The 24233-nt window shown below is 38.3% G+C and overlaps 2 protein-coding genes across 8 annotated transcripts in view; one reads left to right on the top strand and one right to left on the bottom strand.

Annotated features, from left to right (window-relative positions):
* Nucleotides 1-24178, bottom strand: part of METTL25 (methyltransferase like 25) — a 129560-nt gene extending 105382 nt beyond the window's left edge. For 5 of the 7 annotated variants that reach the window (XR_003680093.2, XR_003680097.2, XM_028490421.2 and 2 more), the window contains exons 1-3: nucleotides 23906-24178; nucleotides 4568-4732; nucleotides 3975-4081 (exon numbers count right to left, since the gene is read on the bottom strand). Coding sequence is in view for 3 of the 7 variants with exons in the window: in XM_028490421.2 (XP_028346222.1) it covers nucleotides 3975-4081; nucleotides 4568-4732; nucleotides 23906-24161 (528 nt within the window). In the remaining 4 variants the exon portion in view is untranslated. Of the gene's footprint in view, nucleotides 1-3974; nucleotides 4082-4567; nucleotides 4733-6996; nucleotides 7152-9938; nucleotides 9957-23905 lie in introns of those variants that run through there. The other 2 variants (XR_008617555.1, XR_008617554.1) reach the window with 2 other exon arrangements.
* Nucleotides 20189-21607, top strand: LOC102986345 (LIM domain-binding protein 2-like). Its single transcript, XM_024122855.3, is given in 4 exon segments — nucleotides 20189-20533; nucleotides 20536-20716; nucleotides 20817-21228; nucleotides 21365-21607. Coding segments are annotated over 4 exon segments (984 nt in total). The 5' UTR covers nucleotides 20189-20385.
* Nucleotides 24179-24233: the final 55 nt, after the last annotated feature.

Raw genomic sequence — 24233 nt, 5'->3', positions numbered from 1 at the left:
GTGTAATACCTGGTGGGAGGTATCTTCCTTGTTTCCTAATTCTGCTTAGAAGACTTTCTCACAGAAATATTGCTATGCATAGTGATTACATTTCTTAATATTAGTATTAGTATGGTACTACACTTCAGATAGGAGAGTTATATTTTGTTGACTGATCTGGAGATCTAACTACTATTATAAGCTAATGACTTTCAAATTTATAACTCCAGTATGGAATTCTACCATGAACTTCATACTCATATCCAACAGTGTACCTAAACATTTCCTCTTGAATGTCTTATAAGCATCTCAAATTTAACATGTTCAAAACTAAGTTCCTGATAGTCTCTGTAAAACCTACCCCTCCCATAATCTTCTCCATCATAGTTAACAGTATCTCCATACTTCCAGGTGGAGAACAAGACTCCTTTCTTTCTCTCATACCCTCCACCTGAATTGTGAAAAAAATCCATAGTCTTCCCAAGGGTATTTCATACCAACTGCACCCTAAGTCTAGGTTATTGCAACGGCCTCCGCAATGATCTCCCTGCTCTCACCTTCCCTCCTTGAGTCTATTCTCGAGAGAGCAAAACAAAGACTGATCATACCACACCTCTAAGTAAAATCTCTCATCACTTCCCTAAACTTATCTCCTGCTACTAACCTCCTTTGTTACTAAGCTTTTTGCCTCAACTCTGGAAGCTCACGCTTACATATGAGCTAATTTCTGAAAAGAACCAGCTTGAATGTTTACAAAGACTATGGCGAAGAGTGCAAAGGTAATGGAAATATTGGGTTGGCCAAAAAGTTCGTTCGGGTTTTTCTGTAACGTTACAAAAACCCGAACAAACTTTTTGGCCAACCCAATATTTGCTTCATAACACTCCTCAACACGGCAGTCAGAGTGATCCAGTGGCTCCAACGGCTTCCCATCTCATTCAGGATAAAAGCCCAAATCATCACAATGGCCTCTAAGACTCTACAACTTCATGACCTGCTTCTGCCACCCCAACCTCAGCTCCTACTACTCTGTCCTTGCTCTCACCACTGGAGTTAATCTGGCTTCTTGGCTCTTTCAAGAATACAACAAGTGGGGCTTCCCTGGTGGTGCAGTGGATAGGAATCCACCTGCCAATGCAGGGGCCACGGGTTCGAGCCCTGGTCCGGGAAGATCCCACATGCCATGGAGCAACTAAGCCTGCATGCCTAGAGCCCGTGCTCCACAACAAGAGAAGCCCGTGCACCACAACCAAGAGTAGCCCCCTCTCGCCGCAACTAGAGAAAGCCCACACGCAGCAACGAAGACCCAACGCAGCCATAAATAAATAAATAAATTAATTAATTAATTAATAAAAAAAGAATACACCAAGTATATTCCCGCTTTAGGGCCATTGAATGTGTTATTCCCTCCATCTAAAAAATTTTTCATCCGGATATTCTAATGGATAACTCTCTTACCTCTTGAAGGAGGTCTGAACTCAAATGCTATCTTTACAATGAGGTCTTACTTGCCCCTCTCTTCCTAATCAAAAGCTTTAATCCCCCATCCCTGAATTAGCTACTTCCTTTTTATTTTTTTTCTCCTTAAAGTATATGAACATATACAATAAAATATACTTATAATGATTTTATTATCTATTTCTCCTCATTAGAGTATAAATGCCATCAAGGCAAAGATATGTTTTGTTTACTACTGTATCCTCAGCATCTATAACGGCACCTGACACATGGTAGGAGCCAAAGAAATATTTAATAAATGAACGCATGCATGCAAGTGTGAATGAATGAACATATTTTAGAAATAAAAATTAAGAAGTAAGAGGCCTTGGTAATGGGGATGAGAGAGGCAAAGGTTTTTGGCATGTAGGGAGCAATGTGGTTGAGGCAAAAATAAATTTTTTTTTTCTTCTCTAGTTCTTTTTGGTCACTAGTAAAGTTAAGATTTTAGTATCTGGGTTTCCAACTATCCCCATGAAACCTACATTGATTAAATCTGCTTTTTAAAAGTAAAAATAGTATACAGGTAATACATTTCAAACTTAACTATTTTGAGAATCAAATATTGTTATTAAGTAATTTCAAGAGAAAGACCCTGTAAGTCTTTAATACAGGTTTTTTTCAGTCACTAGAAACAATCTCCATCACTATGAAAAAAGTTCCCTTAGAGAAGGTCTCACATGAAACATTATGCTATTTCAAATTTTTTTTCTCTGCACTTTAGAAATAAAATAAATCCACTTTATTAATTTAAAGTTATTTATTATGTAATATTTCATTTAAATAAAAGAATAAATGTAGTTGAAATTAAAGTTATAAAGCACAATAATAAATACCCCTCAAAGATTTAAGTATAAGTGATTTATTTGGGAGGTGAAGAAAACACTGACAGGAAAACAGAGAAGAGAAAAAAGAGAAAGGAAGACAGTCCAATAAAAGGTATGTTCTTAAGCAAAATACCACTTTAGGACAACCTGGGTTTAATCACACTGAGAAACTTGGAGAGCTACTGTAGAACACATACATCATAGTCATCCCACCTGGAAAGTCCGGGAGTTGATGTATCTGTTTATCAACGTGTATTAGTCATTAATTCAAGGATGCTCACAGGGAGGAATTAATCCCCAGAACTTGTATGCACGCAGTGCCATGCTTCAGCAGACAGGGAAAACCCACAGGAAAAGAAATGTAGAAACTGCCAGGTAGAAAGCAGCCCGGCACACCATGAAATGGTGAGGCCCAAGAGTATCTGAATAAGGCATCCAGTAGCATCTGCTATACCCATGAACCCACCAGCCATCCTAAGAACTAGAATGTTAGTATTTTTATTCCATATAACTATGTTTTCTTTCCATATCCCATCTCCCTATTTCCTCTACCAGAGGTAACAACTATTCTCAAATTATTGTTTATGATTCCCTTGCTTCTTTAATGGTTTTTTTGCATATATTTTTTGCATTAAGAATATACCATTATTTTGCTTAAGAGCTTTTTAAAAATGATACCACAAAATACGTAGTCTTCTGTAAATTGCTTATTTTTCCCATTCATTTTTATGTTTCTAATATTCATCCATGTGTTATGTACAGCAGCAGTTTGTTAAATTTTACTGTGTACTTGCCCTTTTTACTCCGGTTGAGTATTACTGTCATGGTGAGCCTGTTACTGATCCTGATAGGTACTGCTTAGATATGATGCACTGGAGAAAAGGTTGAAAACTATTACCTCGGCTCTTGTCTTTTAGTTCCTACTCTAGAGATCTATGTTGCCATAAGTGGTTCTGCATGCCTGGCCCAAGCTGTGATCGTTTTCTAATCAATCTCAAACTCTCCACAAGTCTGAAAGAACACATGGAAAAGATTCTAACACCTAACAAAAACTGAAGAAGGGAAAAAATCCTCCATTACCCCCATAGATGTTCTTGTAGGGATAAGAAAAATAACTTACTATTTTTATAGGCCAATGGAGGCAATCACTGATTTTATTTTAACATCTATTTTCAGACATTACTACCCTTCATAAAGGCTATTTTTAATAACAGGAATGCATTATAATTCTGACACTATGAAAGAATCCAAGTTTCTTTATGTTACAATAATGAGACAGGTGCCCCAGACCACAGCATGGTAACCCAGGTCCTTGAGAACACCTAGTGGTAAACAATTTTGCAGCATGCCATCTTCATAATGCTGTCTCAAACTAGAGTTACAACATAAGAAAAAGAGAATTAACATAGCTTCTATCCACTCTGAAAAGAGTGAAATTTGTGGCAAAACATTAACAGTCATATCTTATTTTTAGTATAAATTTGTTTTTATTGCAGTATATTGGGAAATGAGAGCATTTTTAAAGGATCAGATGTGATGTGACATCTCACATCAGCTATTACTTAATGATATTTTAAAGGCTAGACAGTGATGGTAGAAAAGGAAATTTGAATGATACCCCCCAAAATGGCAATAATTTTAACACATGAATATATAGGGAAATACTCTTACCTGCTTTATTCCACAGTAATCAGCAATACTGCTGATGAGCTCTGACATTGCCTGAACTTCATGAGATTTTTTCAAATTCATAAACTCATCTGGCTTCACATTTTCATCTGAACAAAAAATAAAACAAAATTAAAGTACTGCTACTAAAGAAATAAAACTTAATAAGAATCATCAGTTGATGCTCATGTTTTCTATAATTAAATATGAAAATAATACAGAGATCCTATTGTGGTATCTGTATGATGGATCTCTATTAGTTTAGCTGCTATGAATCAAATTTGAATTAATAAAATGAAAAGACTCATATAACATTATTAAAAATGTTCCTTGAAACATAAAACAATTAACTACAAAGGAAAAGACTCATAACTAGACTACGATGTAGGAAAAAAATGTGGAGATCTATACCTAAGTTTTCTGTTTAATATGGTGCATAAGAAAACCTACTCATTTAGAACAACTCAGTCTATCGGGGCTCATGATATAAGGTCTAACAATAAATTAAGAACATGTTGGAAATATATACACATATGAACAATATATTGCTTCTAAATGCCTGAAAAACATACATACATACACACAAACACACCTACCAGTTCTCTGTTTTTGATTTCCACGAAGGGCTACAAGCAACTGTTCAAAAGGAGTACATATTCCCAAGTTTTGTACAGAATAATATTTAGCAGCCAGAGCGAAGGCTTCCACACTCACCAGCTTCTGGGAAGTTTCACAAAATATTTTTGGAAAATCAGTAATATCTAAAAAAATCAAGATAAAAAGAATTGTTAGCAACAAAATAAATAATCACTAGCTAATTTGTTGGAGATTTAAAAAACAAAAAACAAAAATCACCGATCTTATAACAAATTATAATATTTTCATATTGGTGTGAATTTCGGCAATATCACTAATGGTTCCATTATATTTGTTATTTAAACTATTAGCTATTTGTAGCAGCCAGTTTTCTCTTTAATACACTATACCATTATACACTTAGATTCCAAATTAAAATTTGGCCTTTTTGTTGTTTTTTTAAAAGCCAAAAAAAAGAAAGAAAGAAAGAAAGAAGTTTAAAACCGTGCTAAACTGTAATGTACTCATTAAATTTATGAATGGTCCTGGCTGACGTACAATTGTGAATTTAAAGGAGGTCAGTCTATCCAATGTCATTACTCCCTGTCCACGCTGCATGTAGAACAACAGCAATATTCTCAATGGTATAAATGTTATTGTAAAACAGTTCCTGCATCATTTGGACCATGTAGAATTGTGTGGGTGTGTGCATATATGTGTTCAATGCACTGTCAGTACGACTTCTAAAACTAATCAGGTTATGATTAGGTGAAAACAGTTCATTTTCTTCCCAGAGTCAGTTTCAAACCAGACATTGTCTGAGCTTCCTACAGAACCTACTGATAGTTGCTGAATGCTCACTTTAGAAGAGTAAACTGCCCCACTGTTTGCATCATCCAGTGTCCCTCTCTGCGTGAGGATCATTCACCCTATTGAACTCAGATGTGGTTACATCTCGCCAAGGTGAACTATGCCATTTTCAGGCAGAAGTTTTAAAAATATCAAAAGAGTCACTACATCTTCTTTGCCCAGAACTGCAATTGTCAAGATAGAACCTGCCTCAGCCTGAGTCCCCAGGTGATGACAACAAAGGCATCAATGCTGTCAAACTACAATGAACATGTGGCATACATGAATAGTAACCTTCATTGTTTTTAGTCACTGAGTTTTTAGGCTTATTACTGTAGCATAATCTTGCCTACTCTAATGGATACACATCAGTACAGATTTGCTTTTTATTTGTTCAGTTTCATTTTCCTATAGCCATTTTTAATGCATGTTAATTTATTTATGAAGGTTTTAAAAAAGGCATTCTGATATGTATGTAGTAGTTCAAAGAAACTCTTTGGAGTAGTCCACTTACCAATAATTATTTTTAATAATTAAAAAAAGTACATCCAGTGGTTAAATAAAGCATTTAAAATGTTCACCTTACAAAAGCATGGTGCAATTCTGGGAACAACTTAGGTCCTATCAGAAAAATCATATTATATGCTATGAAGTTCATTCTAGCTAGCTGATACTCCAAAGTTACCTATGAAATTATAAAAACCTACTTAAACACAAAAAACAGTGATGCTCCCTGGCAAAAATTAAAAGCAAGAAAATTGAAGAAGGCTTGCAGAATGCTAACTAAATAACTAAAAACTACATGTTTAAGACAGTACCTTTTGAAAGCTAGTATCTATTAAGTTGATGGTAGTAATGTTTACCAAATTAACTAGAAATTCAGCAGAGATGTATAACTTCCATTTCTGAATCTATTAAATAGAAATTTAAACTACAAGATTACTATAGTGTGTTTATTTAAGATACATTTTGTGTATTATATAAAGTTCTTTCGACATTTTACAAACTGAATTTACCAATGCAGCCAAAAAGTAATAAAATCCACATCAAAATATTTAGGCATGATACAGAGGGGATAACTCAGTCAACTATTAAGTGAGCCTCTCAGGTTTAAGGGCAGTCTCAACATCCCCAAGTTCCAGGGCAGCAATTTCTTAGCATGTGATAGAATAAGAGTAGTAAATTTCAAAGTGCAGAGGGGCTGTTATAGTAGTCATTTATTGGACAATGCTGCCAACAGAAAGAAATGTGATGTTTCTGTTGGAAAAGTAAAGCTTCAAATCAATTTAACTATCCTACTGAAAATATTTGAAAAAATTCCAATCCAAGCCAAATTTATGTTGTTAATTTGCTTTTAATTATAGGCCTCCTAGTAATTTCAGAAATTTGGAGATCTAAACTGCAAAGATATTAAATTTTTAACAATGTTTCCTTTTATAAAAAGGATAGTGTTCTGATTCAGTCCCTTGGTTTATATCATTTAAGGCTACACCAGTTTATTCAGATAGTCTAGAACTCTGTGAAAAAAATCTTTTTGAATTATGAAAATATAGCTTTTGTAACTTTGTTTTCAAATGATCCAGCCTATAACTTCCATTACTTGCGATTTTTAGAGATTCAGAGAGATGAGAGGTGTCTATGATCTTGTCTTTACTTCTATCTCTGAAACAGTATGTGAGAAAAGTTCCGTGGTGACGGTAATAGTATCCGTAGTCCTCATAGTGCATTCCCAGATACTTGCACACTGAGTTTGGGTTTGGCAACTAGCAAAATAAAAACCACAGAGTTACCCAACTTATTATTTAAATTCTTAATTAAATTTTTTACACAGGGAAAGCTTCATTTTTAAATTTGATATCCATTGCACCTGCATATTCTGTGGTTTGATTGTTTTGCCAATATCTCCCTCTACTGGAAGTACTTGTTCTGCTTTATTACATGCTCTGTCTTTATTTACTCTTATTTTTTGTACACCCACAGAAGTTTCTTACAAGATAGGTTATTTGGGCATGAGGGAGCAAAGGCACCAGAGAGGCAAGGGAGAAGTTAATTCTATTAAATATGATATCAGTATATCCCTATCCTTTTTTTTTTTTTTTACAGCAGAGATCAATATACAAGGAAAGATAGAAAGGTTATACATCCACATGTTGGATTATGAAAATTTCAAGATAGAGAAATGAATAATAATGTTTCAAAGCTAAAAATAAAATAGAAACAATCAATGAATATACAATATTGACATTTAAAATAAATAAAATTTCAAAACTAAATGTCTGGTATTTTACTTGAATGTTACGTAGCACTTTAAGGAAGACAGAGTACTGTTAGGATTCACAATTATTTCACCACTATTATTGCTATCATTTATTGCACATATACTATGGGCCAGGCACTGTGCCAAACAGTTGACATTGAATGGAATGGACTTATAAGCTAGTTACATCGTGCTCATATCCCCACTTACAGAGGAAGAAACCAAAACTGAGAGGCTGCAATTTAGCCAGGTTTGCACAAACACTAAGTAGCAAGGCATGTGAAACTAGGCTGTGCTCAGACCTTGTTCTTAATTCCCACATTCGATCAACATGCTACTGCAGTGAGTAACAAATGAAATCAGGAAAGACAGCAGTTAAAAAAGTGCTAGGCAGACTGTCAGAATCAGGTCTAACAAGAATTCCCTCTGGCAGAGATCAATACATGGTAATATCTTAAGACAGTTTCAAACTCATTTATCTTCTTAATTCTTTCACTTCCCTCACTCCCCTCAACACCTCCCTCTTTACCAGAAGTGATTTTTAAGATTTCATGAAATTAAAAGAGTAATTTCTACATTTAAAACAACTGATAAGTCTCTGAAAAGAAAATTAAAAGTTTTTATGATAAGATGTTGTTGTAGTTATCTATTTCTAGAAACAAAGTATCGCTACTGCTTCATGCCCAATTGTAAGGCAATAATACCTTGCATATACCAGGTATTCAGTAAGTAGAGAATCAATGAAGGGATGAACGAAAGCAATTCCTCAATACATTTACTACTGTAGCATCACCAGGGACACTGAGAGAAACAAATTCTAAGATTCTGGGGTAGTAGTTTTCACTGAGGCCACTACAGAGACTTCAACAGTACTTCTGAGCCTGTTAGAAGAGCATAAAACCTCATCTCAGCCCTAATGTTTACAATCACAAGGTGAGACAAAAGTGATTTAAAACATTTAGAATGTGATATAAGATAAAATACAATTATGTGCTAAATTCTGACGTTTAACTGTGATACAGGGGTTAGGGCAAAGGTCACTACTGTTATTATCACCACACACCCTAAAAATGTCCTATGGTCCAGAATTTCAAGAAGTCAACAGTGCTCTCTTAATAACAATCTTCACAAGGACATAGAAATGTTATGGACTCATTTCTACATGACCTGCAGATGTCTCCAATTCAAAAAGCCCAAAACTGAACTGAAAGTTCTCAAGCTCACCAAACCTTTCCCTTTTCCTATTTGCTATCCTGTTTAATAGTGTCATCAGTCACCCAGTGCTGAAGTTAAAAGTCTACATTATCTTAAGTGCTTCTTGTACCCTCAATGCACATATCCAGTCACCCATTAAACCAAATGTAAAAATGTCTTTCATTTGGGACCCCCCTCCATCACCGCCGTGGTTCAAACTCTATTAGTACCACCAGTGTTACCGCAGTAGTGATTTTTTTCCTTACCAATAAAACTCCCATAGCAGAATGCTCAGTAAGTGTTGGTTGAGCTGAATTGAACATGTTTTCTAAAATGGAAATCTACTTATATTCAATGCAAGTTTAATTATACATTTTAAGGCTTTGGCTTCTACCAACAGTTGACTTTAGGCTTCAATCTTTTATACTTGTTTAGTAGACTTCAGTCAAAAGTTAAAGCTGTCTTGGTGAACTATGAAAATTATATATAGGATATATTAAATATTATGAATGTTTAAGTATATCCATAACCCTATAATCTATTTAAGGAAGAAAGAATATATACTGTTGCTTTTTAAAATAAGTCAATTTATATCACTCCATTATGTGCTAGGAAACTTTTTGCATAAGCTCCAACATAATTTACGGCTGCATATGAAATGAAAAAAATATGTTATCTCAACATGTAAACCATGCTCTTAGAAAGAATGATATAATTAACAAAAATTGACATGCATATCCTTATTGTGCCAATATTAACATTACACTGAATGTTCCATGACACGGAACCATTTCAAAAGCATTTTCACAGTTAACTGTTTTTATAGAAATCAAATTAAATATAAAAACAGGAAAATCTAACCACAGTATTACTACTCTAACAAACCCTTTTCATAGTTTAATTTGAAGGAAAATAAAAATATACAAAGAAACAGAAGTTTAGAAAATTGATTTGGTATATAAAAAATAAACTTGTTAAAAAATAAACAATTCTGGGATGGCTACTATGTGCAAGGTAATAACTGAACCTGATAAAGCTAATTTGTTAACAACTCATGATTCACTTACAGGATATAGTGTCTTATCACTTACGAGGCATGTGGGCAACGAATGTTCAGTGTGGATTCCAGAAGGCTCAGCAATTTCCAGTTAGAATTCTTTTGAGATGCCACATGGGATGCGCTTACTCAGGTCTTTGCACTTGTTTTTTCCTCTGATACCATCTTCTCTCAGGTAGTTTCATGGTTCTCCCTCTCACTTCCTTTAGGTCTTTAATCAAATGTCACCATTTCAGTGAAAACTTCTCTGACAACCCTATTTAAAACTGCAACCTCACTCAACTCTCATTCCTCACTGATCCTGTATCAGTGTTTTATAGCACTTATCACCATGTGACATATAAGTAACATGCAAGAGGACACAGATTTTTGTTTACTGCTGTATCCTGAGAACCTAGAATGATGCTTGTCATAGCACATACTCAATGAATGAATGGGTAAATGAATGAGCAAGAACTAGGTCTGAATTCTGGTTCTCAGACTGCCTCTCCCTCTGTGGCCATGAGCAATCTATTTATCTGCTCTAAGACTTGATATCTTCATCTATAAAATGGGGGCAAATATCTACTTTACAGTGTTTTAAGGAATACACATATATATGCACATAGGCATATATGTAAATATGAACATATACATATATACACGTAAGTATTTAATTACACACACACACCCGCACACACACATACCATCCTAAAACAGTGCCTAGAATATAGTAGGCAACTCCCAAAGCACAAAGTCCGAATTAAGTAACTGAGTGTCCTAACACAGCACTTGGGACTTTGTTGCAAGAATGTGGGGCAGAAAATACTCAAATATTTAGGCCCAGAATACCATATAGGCTACTAGAGAAGAACTTGAAACAATGATCAATACAAACATTCAGTTTCTAAACACGGGGCCTGCTGGGAGAAAGGAAGTTTGGGCTCTGGAAGTTAGATGCAAGCCCTCCATTGTTAGAATGATAGCATGACTAGGGACAGGTAAGCTGCAACTTGAGACACAATGTGCAAGTCTAACAGCCAGCACTGGGTTCTACACTCTAAGTAGGTTGAAAGCAAGAATTTCTCAGTGTTTGGGAGCCCAGTGGTTAGCAGTGGGCACCATGTCCTAGAATCAGCTTGAAAGCTCAAGGGAGAATTTTATTACCAATGATATTTCTTACTAAATTTGAAGTGAAATTCAGCAGATAGATTATAATCCTGACCATGCCTTAAAGACCTAATACAGTTTCAAGTCTGCTTTACTATTGTGTTTTAATTTCCTATATCAGAAGTCTCTATTTTCAGAAAATAACCAAAACTAAGAGATAGATTACTAGAAATTCCACAACTTCAAACTCCATTTAAAATTGGAAGCACTGAAGAATAAATTAAATAAATATTTGTAAATATTTTCTGAAAAATAAATGCAAGTTAATAAATCAAATATGATTTTGTTAGCAAAATACAAAATAAATTTTAGATTCTAAAACTTTAAAAATTGCTTTATAATTGTAAAGAATAAAAACGAACCTATTTCAGTGCAGTAAGTGCTATGAAATCAATCTCTTTGTCCTTCTGTTGTTCCTACCACAGAGATCTCATTTCCTCTTTTCAGCTGCCATTTTCTGAACACCACCGTAGGCTCCACTGCCCCACAGTGCCTCAAGGATGGCAGTATCTTAGTAACTAACACTGCCACTGATCTCTTACTGAGAAGACCAGTATTTCCTTTCTATACACGCATCGACTTGGGCCTAGACTTCCAGGCTTTCAAGAGTAAAAAAAGACTTTACAGTTTGTTTATTATTGAGGCAGGAAAAATAAAGCACTTTTTGTCCCAGGTAAACAGTAATTGTAAGTAAAATTAAATTACTAATAAGGGATTTTGAGAGAGCAAAATTAAGTCACACCTGTCTCTTAAAATTGTACTTCTTTCCATTGTACATTTCATTAACTTGAGTTTAATTTCATCTGCTATTCTTATTCTAAACTCCATTACTTACATTTCAACTTTAACACAAAATAGATGTGTGTCTATTCTACTCAACTGAATTCAGTTATAATCATTTGCCAAGTAAAAGGAACTTGCAAGAGGAATTTGCATTAAATATACACTTTCTCTAGTTCCTACCGTACCTCCAGCAGATCTTGCTCTGATCTTGCTCTTTACTTGTTTAATTTTTGTAAATGATGTGTATAATTCATAAAAACCAGATCAATTTTATTCTTTAGGGACCATTATTTAAGGTGAGTGCAATAGAGAAAAAACAAATAAAATGCCCACCTAAACCTTACATTCGCCACTCTGATTTTAATGATCAGGAAAGAGGGAAGAATTCATTTTCAGTAATTGTTACTGGTATTGCCTAAAGATATCAGTCTAATACTCTGCGGCTATAACGGAAATGCAGTTCCCCTCACAAGGGAAGTTTCAGAACTTCATAAAGATTAGTTAAAGAAATGTTTGAAAATATATATCATAATAAGGAACAAAAAGCCACACGGAAAAAAAAGAAGAATGAGTACAAGTGCTGGTCTAAAGCAAGATGAAGTCAAAGAGCTTTGTAATACTAATAATGCTTTCAACCAGCGGTTCTTATCCTGAGGTCTAAGAGCTAAAGAAGCTTATGAATCACTGAAAGCTAACTGTAAAGTTTTACATCTATGTGTGAGCATATATGCCTCTTTTTAAGGAAGAGGTACGATAGTGTTCATTTGATTTAGCTTTTTAATGGGATTTGTGACCTAAGAGATTAAGAATCACTATCTTTTACTCTTCCTCACCTTTTACTTTACCCAGTGTTAATATTATAACAGACAATTCAACTAAGTATTTTTTCTCTGGCTTCTAGAGATCATTTTAAATATTTAAAACAACATAAAATTATTCTTTTATTCATTGGTAGATAACTATCAATTCTTAATACAAATTTCATAGTTCTAAAATTAATCTAACTTTGAAAAGATAACACTTTTCTCTCCAGTATTTTTAGTACTAAACAGATCCTCTCTTATTGTTGATGGTCTAAATTACTAGTCTGAGTTTTTTAGATAATGCCCATCTAACCAAAATAAATAAATAATTTAAAGTACCAAGCAACATAAAGTGAATATCTGAACAAACAGAAGACACATTTATTCTGATTGGCTAAATATAAGCATAATTTAAGTAGAATGAGGGAAAAAATTGCCATAGATAAGAGGAATCTTCATGAACTTTGTTTTACTAAACTTCTTAATAATTGAATGATATGGGGGAAATCAGAAGTTGGGGGGGTAACCATTAAAAACTAGAATATAAATTCAAGTTCTAAATGGCCCCACGTAAAAGGAACAATCGCAAAGCACTTTCTATATATTAAATAAATAAAATATGATGACAAGTTATCCTGAGTTCCCAAAGATTTGTTTGCATTTTTGTCACCCTTACCCATAATTACAGCAGCAATCCAGGAACTGGGCTGACAGTTGCCGCTATCTTTTTGTTGTGTGAAATTATTTCCACACTTGAAGTCTGCTAAAAAGACCCAGAAAAATATAAAAAGGGAAAATAGAGTTCAGGAAAATACATATGGAAAGTGAAAGGATAAAAGTTAAATACAACAAGGTAAAAAAGACGACACTAATTATTTCTCTGTTGTTCTCACTTTCTATTTCCAACATGCTTTCTGGCTTCATGTGTTTCAAATTAAATGTGAGCACAATTTCAATGCACCATAATCACCACCATCACCACCACCAAGAAAAAAATACTTAGAATGGCCAAGAAGCAATTTATTGAGATGCAATAAAAATACTTTAAGAGAAACCGCAACAAAATAATCTATCATAGGCAAAAACTTCCTGTGTTGTTCAATTAAAATGATAGTAAATTAATTATGCAGATGCTCACCAAAAGGAACCAATTCTAAACATTTATTCAGCACCCAATCCTGGTAAGGATCATGTAAGTGACGATAACAAGAAACAGGAGAAGTAGCATATGGCCTCAAGAAGCTGAAAGAAGAGAGTCAAGAGAGGCCCTGGAGGCTCTGGCAGAGTCTTAGAGCAGCTCTGGGCTTTGGCAAAGTCACAGAAGATGGCTTTGCAGGCACAGAAACCTGGATTTCCTGAGAGCTGAATAGGTTTTCCACAACTGATTCTAAGCAAAGTTATAAGAAACTGACTTTATACACTTATTACTTTACATTGAGATAACCCATATCATTCATTTGATGAGACACTGTCTCCTAATTTTAGAATTACAACTAGAACAAATAAAGCCAGATATTCTTAAAGAAAATTTTAATCAAGCTGGGTAGCTGTTTGAGTGGCCTGTGTAGTCATGATCTATTTGGGTTTCACAAAATATTTTGGCTATCTTAACTTTGGCTTATCTTAACTCAGAATCTCTTCCGTTTTGCCTTTTGGAAGATTTTTCTATACTTATGAAGACCAATTAACTCCTGAAGACCAAAAGATAATTCACTTGAGAATATTACAGATTTATATATGTAGTCATTACTTCCTAAGGACACAGCCTAGGTCCCTTGAAGTGGGGAAAACAAAATCTTAATCCCTGAGATGAGATATAGGAGATTGTTTTATCAGTAAAGTATTTAGAAGCTATCACTACTGGCTTTTTTCGGCAGATGGTTAATCTCACCCATATATGTGATAAACTTTCAGAAATTTTAGCCTGAAATGATGCCTGCCTTGATTTTATCTCCAGATTCTCATGGTATCTTTCTGTAATTTTCAATGTACTGAATGAAGTACTGCATTTTCACACAGGAAAAGAATAGCAAATTAAGTTAAAAAACCTATGAGTTGGATCGAGTCATACAAAAACAATGATGACAAACATAATATGGACAGAAATCACACCATAGCTATCTAGTTCAGTACCATATTTCCACGGGTACCTTCAATAACATTCTTTATAGATCTATGCTTCACTTCATTCTTCAAGAATAATTTACTCATCTATATGCCAGAAACTGTTCAATGTGCTAAGAACACAAAACTGAAAGGCAAACACTGCACTTTTGTTTTTAGAGTTTATAATCTAGCTGCAGATAGGGACAAGCCAGTGGACAATGACAACAGGATGACATGTGTTGATATGGGAGAGTATATGGGGTGTTACAGGAGCACATACATTTCCAGAAGTTCTTGACAATTTATTTTTTCCAAGGAAAGAAAGACCTAATTACACCATCACCACCAACATCATCATTACCACAACCCTCATCATTTATTAGCCACAACTTATTGAATCCATGCTATATTCCCAGTTCTATGTTAGGAGCCATATTACATAATTTTTCAGCTTTACTACAACTTTGTAAGATAGGTAATACACTTGTGAAAAAGGAAAAAAAATAACAATAACAATCAGCTGTGACAGAGAGCTAGCAGCTTATAGCTGGGGTGGAACTGGCGCTGGCACACAGACCACACTCTTCCCTAGGAAATATGAAAGCGTTCACAGTAGTACACCAATATCAGACCAAGTCTGTGACCATGCCAAGTCCACAACCATGACTGAGCACAGACAAAAACAAGAACATCGTGCAAACACAACGGCCTCCATGAAAGGAGCCCCACAGAGAGGCTCACATGGTGAGAAACTGAGGCCCTGTGCCAGCAGGCAGCACCAACTACCCCCCTATGTGAGTGAGACATTGTGGAGGCGAGTTCCCCAACCTCAACCAACTTCAGCAACTGCAGCCCCACCAGCAAGTGGACTGTGAAACCGTGAGACCCTAAGCCAGGTCCATCCGTTAATCTATTCCTGAATTCCTACCCCACAGAAACTGTGTGAGAGCATGCTATCAGCAACAGGTCATGTGTAACATTAATATAATTGTCAATGAGTGTATACTCTTCCAATGAAAACAATTATAAGGGAGGTCGTATAATTAATATTGTGTTTCCCTTTAATTCTTAGGCTGTTTTCTTCTATTTCTTTGAACATATTTATGATAGCCACTTAAATCCAACATCTGAGCCCAATCAGGATCCGCTCCTATTAACTCATTTTCTCCCCCCCTTGGGTCATACTTTCTTTTAATTCTCCGAACACGGCTACTTAAATCCAGCATCAGGGCTCACTTGGAATCAGTTTCCTGAGTATGAGTCATACTTTCCTGTTTCTTTGCACATCTAGTAGTTTTTGGTTGAAAAGCAGAATTGTGGATAATTTATTGTAGTGGATCTATTTTGTTTTTCTAAGGATTTTGTTGTTGTTATTCTACTAAGAAGTGAACTTGCTTGGACCCAGACTGAAATCTATCTCCCCCTCAGCGTGCAGCAGCTGGTGTCTCTGCTGAGTTGCTGATTAGCCTGCCCACTGAGGGTATCCCTGAGCCTGTGTAGTTCAGCAGGCAGATAAAGATTTGGGTGGATTTGACAGTCATACTGGGGGGCTCATCCTCTCTGTGGTTACATTTGTTTCCAACGCTCCCCAGCCTAAATTTCCAGTTGCTCTGCCAGCCCTGAATTCTGCCCATTGATACAGAAATTCAATCAGGCTTTTGATTTTTGCCACCCAAGCTGTATACACAGCTTGGGGAATATACTCTGTCAAAGGGGCAGCAAGTCTGCACATCTTGCCAGGAGCTCTGTCTTTCAAGGGTTCACCATCCCCCTAGTTTCCTCAGTGTTTTTGCTGGATTCTCTTAGTCTCCCGTGCCCGCGTGTGCACGTGTGTGTGTTTGGGAGGCGGTGTGTGTCTATACTTCATCCAGAGTTTTAGCCAGAGTTTATACTCACTTCTTAGATCTCAGCCCTTCTGTGGCCCTCCTTCCAGAACGTGCTCCTTAAATTTCCATCTGCTCTCATCTCTGAACTCTGTCGTGGCCATCTTGAGCTGGGAAGAATGTCGTTTTCCACTGCCAGATTTAGGGGGGTTTGGAGCACCCCCAGCAAGAAAGTCATGAATTCACAGTTCTTCCCAATCAGTAGCAGTTTTCCAACAGCAAACTCTGCTCGTTATTTCTGTCCCCCTTTGGTCACCTTCCAGAACCTTCCAATAGTTTTTAATAATCCGGTCAGTGTTTGTCATTGTTACCTGCTGGAGGAACCGCCTGACCTCTTCAAGCAGCCATTACCTGAAGCCCACCCTGGACTATTTTAATAGCCTTATCCTGTCCTCCTGCTTCCACCCTCACCTCCTCCACCCTTACCTTCTCCACAAAGAAGCCAGAGTCATCCCTCTGAGACATAAATCACACAGCATAGCCCCTCATGAAGTCCTTGAAGAGCATTCCATTCCACTCAGAGTAAAAGCCAAGCCCTCAGTATGGTTTGCAAGTCCCACATGAAGTTGCCTCAGGCCGCCACTCAAACCTCATCTCTAATCAATCTCACCTGGATCGCCCTGCTGTGCTCCCAGCACACATAGCATGTTCCCACTTGGTGCCTGCTATTCACTTGGCACTCTTCCCTGAGATAGACCATTTTTCACTTTCCCTTCCTTGGAAAATGAGAGAGAGAGAGAGAGAGAGAGAGAGAGAGAGAGAGAGAGAGAGAGAGAGAGAGAGAGTGTGTGTGTGTGCGCACGCATATACAGTTTTCTGGGTATCAACCAGTTTTCTGGGTATCACTAAAACATAGGCTCCACATACGCAGGGATTTTATTGTGTTCAGTATCATAACAGTAGGGTCTAGAACAGGGCCTGGTAGGTAGAAAAGCACTCAGTAAACATTAGTCAAGTGAATGCATGGGTTAAGTGCTGGTCTTTGTTAGGCATTCCGCTTAACCCTTACCATGTATTTACCCACATAACTTTCAGACTGCCCCATCAAGTAGGTACTATAATTATCCCCATTTTATGGATGAGGAACTGAGGCACAAAGAGTTGTAGCCCAAGCTAACCGAACGAGTAAGTGGTGAAGCCAGGACTTGAACCAGGCAGTCAGTCTGCAAAGCCCATTGCATTAGTCTGCTCAAGATGCCATACAAAATACCACTGGCTGGGTGGCTTATACAACAGAAATCTGTCACAGTCTGGAAACTGGAAGCGGAAAATCAAAGTGCTGGCAGAGCTAGCTGGTTCCCGGTGAAGCCCCTCTCCCTGGCTTACAGACAACTGCCTTTTCACTGGGTCCTCACATAGTTTTCCTCTGCGTGCACCCTTCTGGTGTTTCTTCCTCTTCTTATTGGATTAGGGCACCACCCTTTGATCTCTTTTAACCTTAATTACCTCTTTAAAGACTATCTCCAAATATAGTCACATTGGGGGTTATGGCTTCGAATTATGAATTTGGGGGGGAGACACAATTCAAACCACAACACCCATAATTTATGCCCTTAAAATACAGTTATTTGGGCTTCCTTGGTGGCGCAGTGGTTGAGGGTCCGCCTGCCGATGCAGGGGACACGGGCTCGTGCCGCGGTCTGGGAGGATCCCACATGCCGCGGAGCGGCTGGGCCCCTGAGCCATGGCCGCTGAGCTTGCGCGTCCCGAGCCTGTGCTCCGCAACGGGAGAGGCCACAACAGTGAGAGGCCCGCGTACCGCAAAAAAAAAAAAAAAAATACAGTTATTTTCACCATCTTTCCTTTTTAATTGTGGAGAATTAAGATTGTTTTCTCTCTAGTTCTTTTTAGATGAACAGAGGAAAAGAAACTTTCAGGACTCTGACCAACCAGAATATCACCTGGCAAGAGAAATCTACTGAAATGGCTTCACTGAGGATTTTCAGAAACAACTTGGTCTCATAAAATACCAAATGATTATGCCAAACATATGCTAGTGTACTTTCACACACTGTGCATTAACTCAGTGCAGCTCTGGGAACTGTGTTTATTTGTAACTCCTCATATCAAGCTGGCAGAAAACCATACTTCTTGTGAGACCCTAATGGAAATCCATTCAGGTCTCCTTGCTGCTCCTTGAACACACCATGCCTGCTCCCACATCAGGGCCTCTGCGCTCCCTGTTCTCACTATCTGGAAGGCTCTGCCTCCAGATAGCTTCATGACTCAATTTTCTCCTTATTTAGATTTTTTTGTCCAGGGTTATTTCCATGCAGTTTTGCTGGGACAACATATTTACAATTGCAAACATATCTTCCGCCTGCCCGTCCCCTTATTCACTCCTCTCTTTGCTACTTGATTCTTCTCTGTGGCACTTTAAAAAAATTATTTCTATTCCCTCTAGAACGCAAGCAAGATGAAGATACGGATTTTTATTTGCTTTATTTACTACTATTTCCCTAGCTCCTAGAAAAGTAAAGGCACACAGCAGACACTAAGTAAATGTTCCCTGAATGAATGAACAAACTTCCCCAAGGTCACAGAGCTGGGAGAATTGGAATCTGTACCCTGTCTGACTACAGAGTATAAAAATTAAATGCTAAATTATACTTATAGAGAAACTAACAATTCTTTAATAAGATACAAATCTGGTCAAAGAGCAAAAAATACTCTTCTCTGATACAAACAATAGACTTCACATAGTAATGGAGAAAATGTCCATATTTACATAATCTTTACATAAACAAAAATTAATATTCCTTACAAGCATACATTTGTACAATTGAATATCTTGTATATAAAATTTGGCAGGGTCAGAGACATTTCAAAGGTGAATAATCTAGTCTAGATTCCATTACTGTTGAATTGACACAAAATTGGTTGTGTTTCCCCAAAGATGTATTTTATTCCTAGCTGAGAGAACAAATAAGTGGCATTATTCATTTATTTATTCGTCAAATATGTATCAACCACCTACTCTGACCAGGTACCATTCTAGGCACTAAAGATACAACAGTGAACAAAACAATTCTTACATTCTTGAAGGGGAAACAATAAAAACAAAACAAAAAATAAGAAATGTATCCATGTCATAAAAATATCAGTTGTGATAACAAATGCCCTTTGTAATTCAATCTTAAATAATCCAGAAAAACCTTTATCACAGTGGTAAAGACCTCAGACTCTGTGGGGTCAGATGACCCAGGCTTGCATCTCCATTACAAGCTGTGCCCCTAGTAAATTACCTCTTCAACTGGCAATTTCACAAATGGGGAAAACAGAACCCATCTTGCCAGACTAATGTAAATATTAAAAGAGAAAATATGCAAACAAACAACACACTGCAGGGAAAACAGTAAATATCAATTAATCCTATTATTGTTATTATTAGGATATGTAAACAATCTAATTCTTCCATTGTATGAAACCTAGGCTAAACCCATATGAAAGTCTTGGGCTTCATATTTAATTAGTTTCTTTTACTCTTTTGGAAGCCAGAATGAGTCATTCATTAACTCATTCAACAAATATTCATTGAGGATTTAATTATGCATGCTAGGTATTTTATTAGGTTCTACAATACAGCAGGACAGACATGATCTTAAACTCTTTTGGAGTTTAAGTTGCCATGTTATCATAGGTATTAGGCATTACGAGAGTAAACTGAAGAAGTGCCTGGTTGTTTGGCCTGAGGCAACCCAGCACTGGAGCCTACCCGACTCTTTGGTGGGGATAATGGCAGACTCCGCGAGGGCTCATGCCAAGGAGTACTTCCCAGAACTTCTGCTGCCAGTGTCCTTGTCCCCACGGTGTGCCACAGCCACCCCCTGCCTCCACAGGAGACCCTCCAACACTAGCAGCTATCGGCAGGACCCTCATCCCCCGTTACTTTAGCACTGTGTTTGTAATACTGACCTGTATTACATTCTCAAACACTCGAAAGAATCCTACCACAGCTCATCCATCACGGTGGACTGCGACCAGCATGCGATGGTCACCCAGCACGGGAAGCCCATGTTTACCAAGGTGTGTACAGAAGGCAGACTGACCTTGGAGTTCACCTTTGATGATCTCATGAGAATAAAAACATGGCACTTTACCATTAGACAATACAGAGAGTTAGTCCCAAGAAGCATTCTTGCCATGCATGTAAGTAACTTTCAGGTCCTGGATCAGCTGTCCAAAAACATGGCACTTTACCATTAGACAATACAGAGAGTTAGTCCCAAGAAGCATTCTTGCCATGCATGCACAAGAGCCTCAGGTCCTGGATCAGCTGTCCAAAAACATCACCAGGATGGGGCTAGCAAAGTTCACCGTCAACTACCTCAGGTTGTGTGTAATACTGGAGCCAATGCAGGAACTGATGTCCAGATATAAAACTTACAACCTCAGTCCACGAGACTGCCTGAAGACCTGCTTGTTTCAGAAGTGGCAGTGGATGGTGACGCCGTCAGAACCCACAAGGCAACCGACAACGAAACAGACAAAAAGAAAAAATTCCACCAGTAGCACCTCCAGCAGCAGCACTGGGAACACTGCCAACAGCACGGGCGGCAAGAAGAAGACGCCAGCTGCCAACCTGAGTCTGTCCAGTCAGGTACCTGGGCTAGGAGTGATCCCGAAGTGCAGCCTCAACCCTGGGAGGGATGGAGACCTGTGTCATTCAACAGCAGTGACCCCTTCTGGCCAATTTAAGGAGAAGCATTGAGGGGCCCTGAATGAGTCACTTCCAGTCCTCCTCATTGGACCTGATGGTGGTAGGAGAGCCAACTCTGATGGGAGGTGAGTTTGGGGACGAGGACAAAAGGCTAATCACTAGATTAGAAAACACGCAGTATGATGCAGCCAACGGCATGGACGATGAGGAAGACTTCACCAGTTCACCAGCCCTGGGGAACAGTAGCCCATGGCACAGTAAACCTCCCACCACTCAACAGACCAAATCAGAAAACCGCCCACCCCAAGCTTCCCAGTAAGATTGACCAGCTCCAGAATCCACTGTCAATAGCCCCTGTGAGTTACAATCACTATTTCAGATCCTTACTCACAGCAGAGAAAGGAAGAGACATTAAAACTTTTTCATGCAAATACCTATTTCTAAACCACAGGGATCTGAGTTTCTTTCTTTCTTTTTTTAAATTGAGAGGATCATTCCGAATAAACTTCCATGACCCCTCCCTGGAGGCCTTCACAGGTAACACAGATACTGGTAGTGATCGTAATTAAAATAAGAGCAAAAGCTAGGCTTCTCCTGGCTCGGTTTTAACCACATTTGTTAACTTCATTCCCGCCCCACTCAACCATCCAACAAACGCCATATTGTTAATAAACCCTCAGTGCTCAGGATCTCATTCTATGCCGAACCCAACTACAGATAGACTTTTTAATATTGTAAAATATTTTCTGCTTTTTGACTTACATCTGAGAGTTACTTGTTTCAGTAAAAAAAGAAAAGGAAAAAAATCCACTTTTGGAAAGTAATTTAAATGTATCTTTATTTTTTTTTCCCCTTCACCTTTTCTTTCATTGGGTAACAGCTAAGAGGGCCCAGCAGGGTAATTTATGGCCGAGCTAATGTCATTTGGTTCTCCATCCTGAGTTGGTTCAATCGAGCCCGAGTGCTGAAACAAGAAATGTCTTTTTGTCATCAAAGACACCAAGGCAGATTTTTATGTAAAGAAAGGCACTTGGCCCCTTGAGAATGTAGGCGTTTGTAAAATTTCTGTTGATCCAAATATATTCAAGCCATGTAATCCATTAATTTTGTGGGCAGTTTAATAAATCTGAAACTCTTTTGTGTTTTTTTTTTTGTTGTATCTGAGTTGACTGTTGTTTCTTTTCATAGTATATTTCCTGTATAAAATTTTGTAAAGCCCTAACCTGGTTCTTTTATGGGGACTTTTCTTTGGGAGCAATTCCAGTGTATTTATGGGAAACTTTATAAAAAAACTAATTTTTCCATTTGCATATTAATGTTTCTCTATACGTGTAAAGACACAGTGGCTCCGTGTATTTATGTATGCTTTACTGTTAAGTGTGCCAATAATAAACTGTGTTAACGACAAAAAAAAAAAAAAAAAAAAAGAAGTGCCTAACTTTCCAACAATAAACAGTGACTTTAAAGAAACCAGTATTTACCAAGATCTATCATAGGAAGGCCCACCAGTGGTGCTTTGCCTTCAGAGAATGCTCAAGTGAATAAAGTTCACTAGCAAGGGCAAGGTTGGGACAGCCTGGAAACAAAGTAGAAGAAATCCCAGGATCCTGCTGGTGTCTTCTCATCATATTACTTCCAAAATGTACTTGCCTTAGTAGAATCTAAGTTTCAGTAGTAGATATTTTATAAACAGTTTTCAAAAGATATAGCAAACATTCCCGGTCTTCACTACTACCATCCTAGCCCACAACCGTCTCATCTCTTCCTTGTATTACTGAAATGGCCTTCTAACTGGCTTCTCAGATTTGCCCCACTAGTCTGTTCTTCAAATAACTATCACAGTTATCTTTTCAAATGTAAAGTATATTAAGGCACTATATTGACTAAATTGCCCAAAGCTTTCTCATCCTACTTCAAACCCAGTATCCCTCCGAGGCCCAGAGAGCCCCGCGCGATCCGGCTCTGCCTACGTCCCTGGCCGCACCTGCCACTGCCCGGCACTTGGCTTTAGCCACTCAGGCATCTAAACCTCAACCCGGCCCGCTCTTTCCTGCCAAGGGCCTCCGCGATCCCGTGGGCCTGAAATCCCTTCCTGCGGCTCACTGCAGGCCGGCGCCTTCTCAGGCTCATGACCAACCAGGTGAAAGCAGCCTCCTCACACAGTCGCTATCACAGTTGACTGGTTTTATTTTCTTCTTGGCCATAATCACCATTGAAATGATCTTGATTGTTAGGTGTTGATTTATCTTCTGCTGTGCTCCACATGCAATCTATAAGCACTGTTCCCCTCCGGTTAAGAGAATGACTGTTGAATTACTAAATGAAGAAAGGTCCTAGCAGTGTTTCTTGCTCTCTTTAAACTGTGGAAATACACAAGCACCCATGGAAGACAGGGGATACGGGAGGAGCGTCCCGCCCCACGCCGCCAGTAAGCGGAGAAGGGGCTCCGCTCCCTACCAGGAAGCGCAACCCTACCCCGCCAGGGGCAGCCCCGCCATGTACCTGTTTCCGCTCGACTTCCGCTACGGGACACCACCCTTCACCCTTCACCCTTCACCCTTCAGGAAGGAGGAACGTCTCTCCGCCTTCCTGAACGCCCCGCCCACCCGCCATTCACCTGATCCACTCTCGGCTTCCACCTGGAGGCGCGCCTCCGAGGGCTGGGCCTCCGCCTCCGCCGGCGATCTCAGCGCCGCCAGCACCGTCGCCGGGGGCAAGTCGACCACTTGCTGCCACACGGACTCCGTGTAGAAGTCCACCGTATGTGCACTGGAAATGGACAAGGCTTCCGTCAGGAACCGCAGCAGCCCCTGCAACTTGGCACGCAACGTGGACAGGTCCTGGGTCACCGGGAGCGACCCAGAAGCCGCCATGACGCCCACCCTCCCGGGCTGTAGGTGGCGCAAACGTGGCCGCAAGGCAAGGTCTCAGTGGAAAGTATAGGC

The sequence above is a fragment of the Physeter macrocephalus genome, chromosome 6 (assembly GCF_002837175.3).
Source record: "Physeter macrocephalus isolate SW-GA chromosome 6, ASM283717v5, whole genome shotgun sequence".
In the NCBI taxonomy this organism is placed as follows: domain Eukaryota; kingdom Metazoa; phylum Chordata; class Mammalia; order Artiodactyla; family Physeteridae; genus Physeter; species Physeter macrocephalus.
Note: the sequence above shows the minus strand (reverse complement) of the source record. Positions and strands in the feature narration are given on the sequence as shown.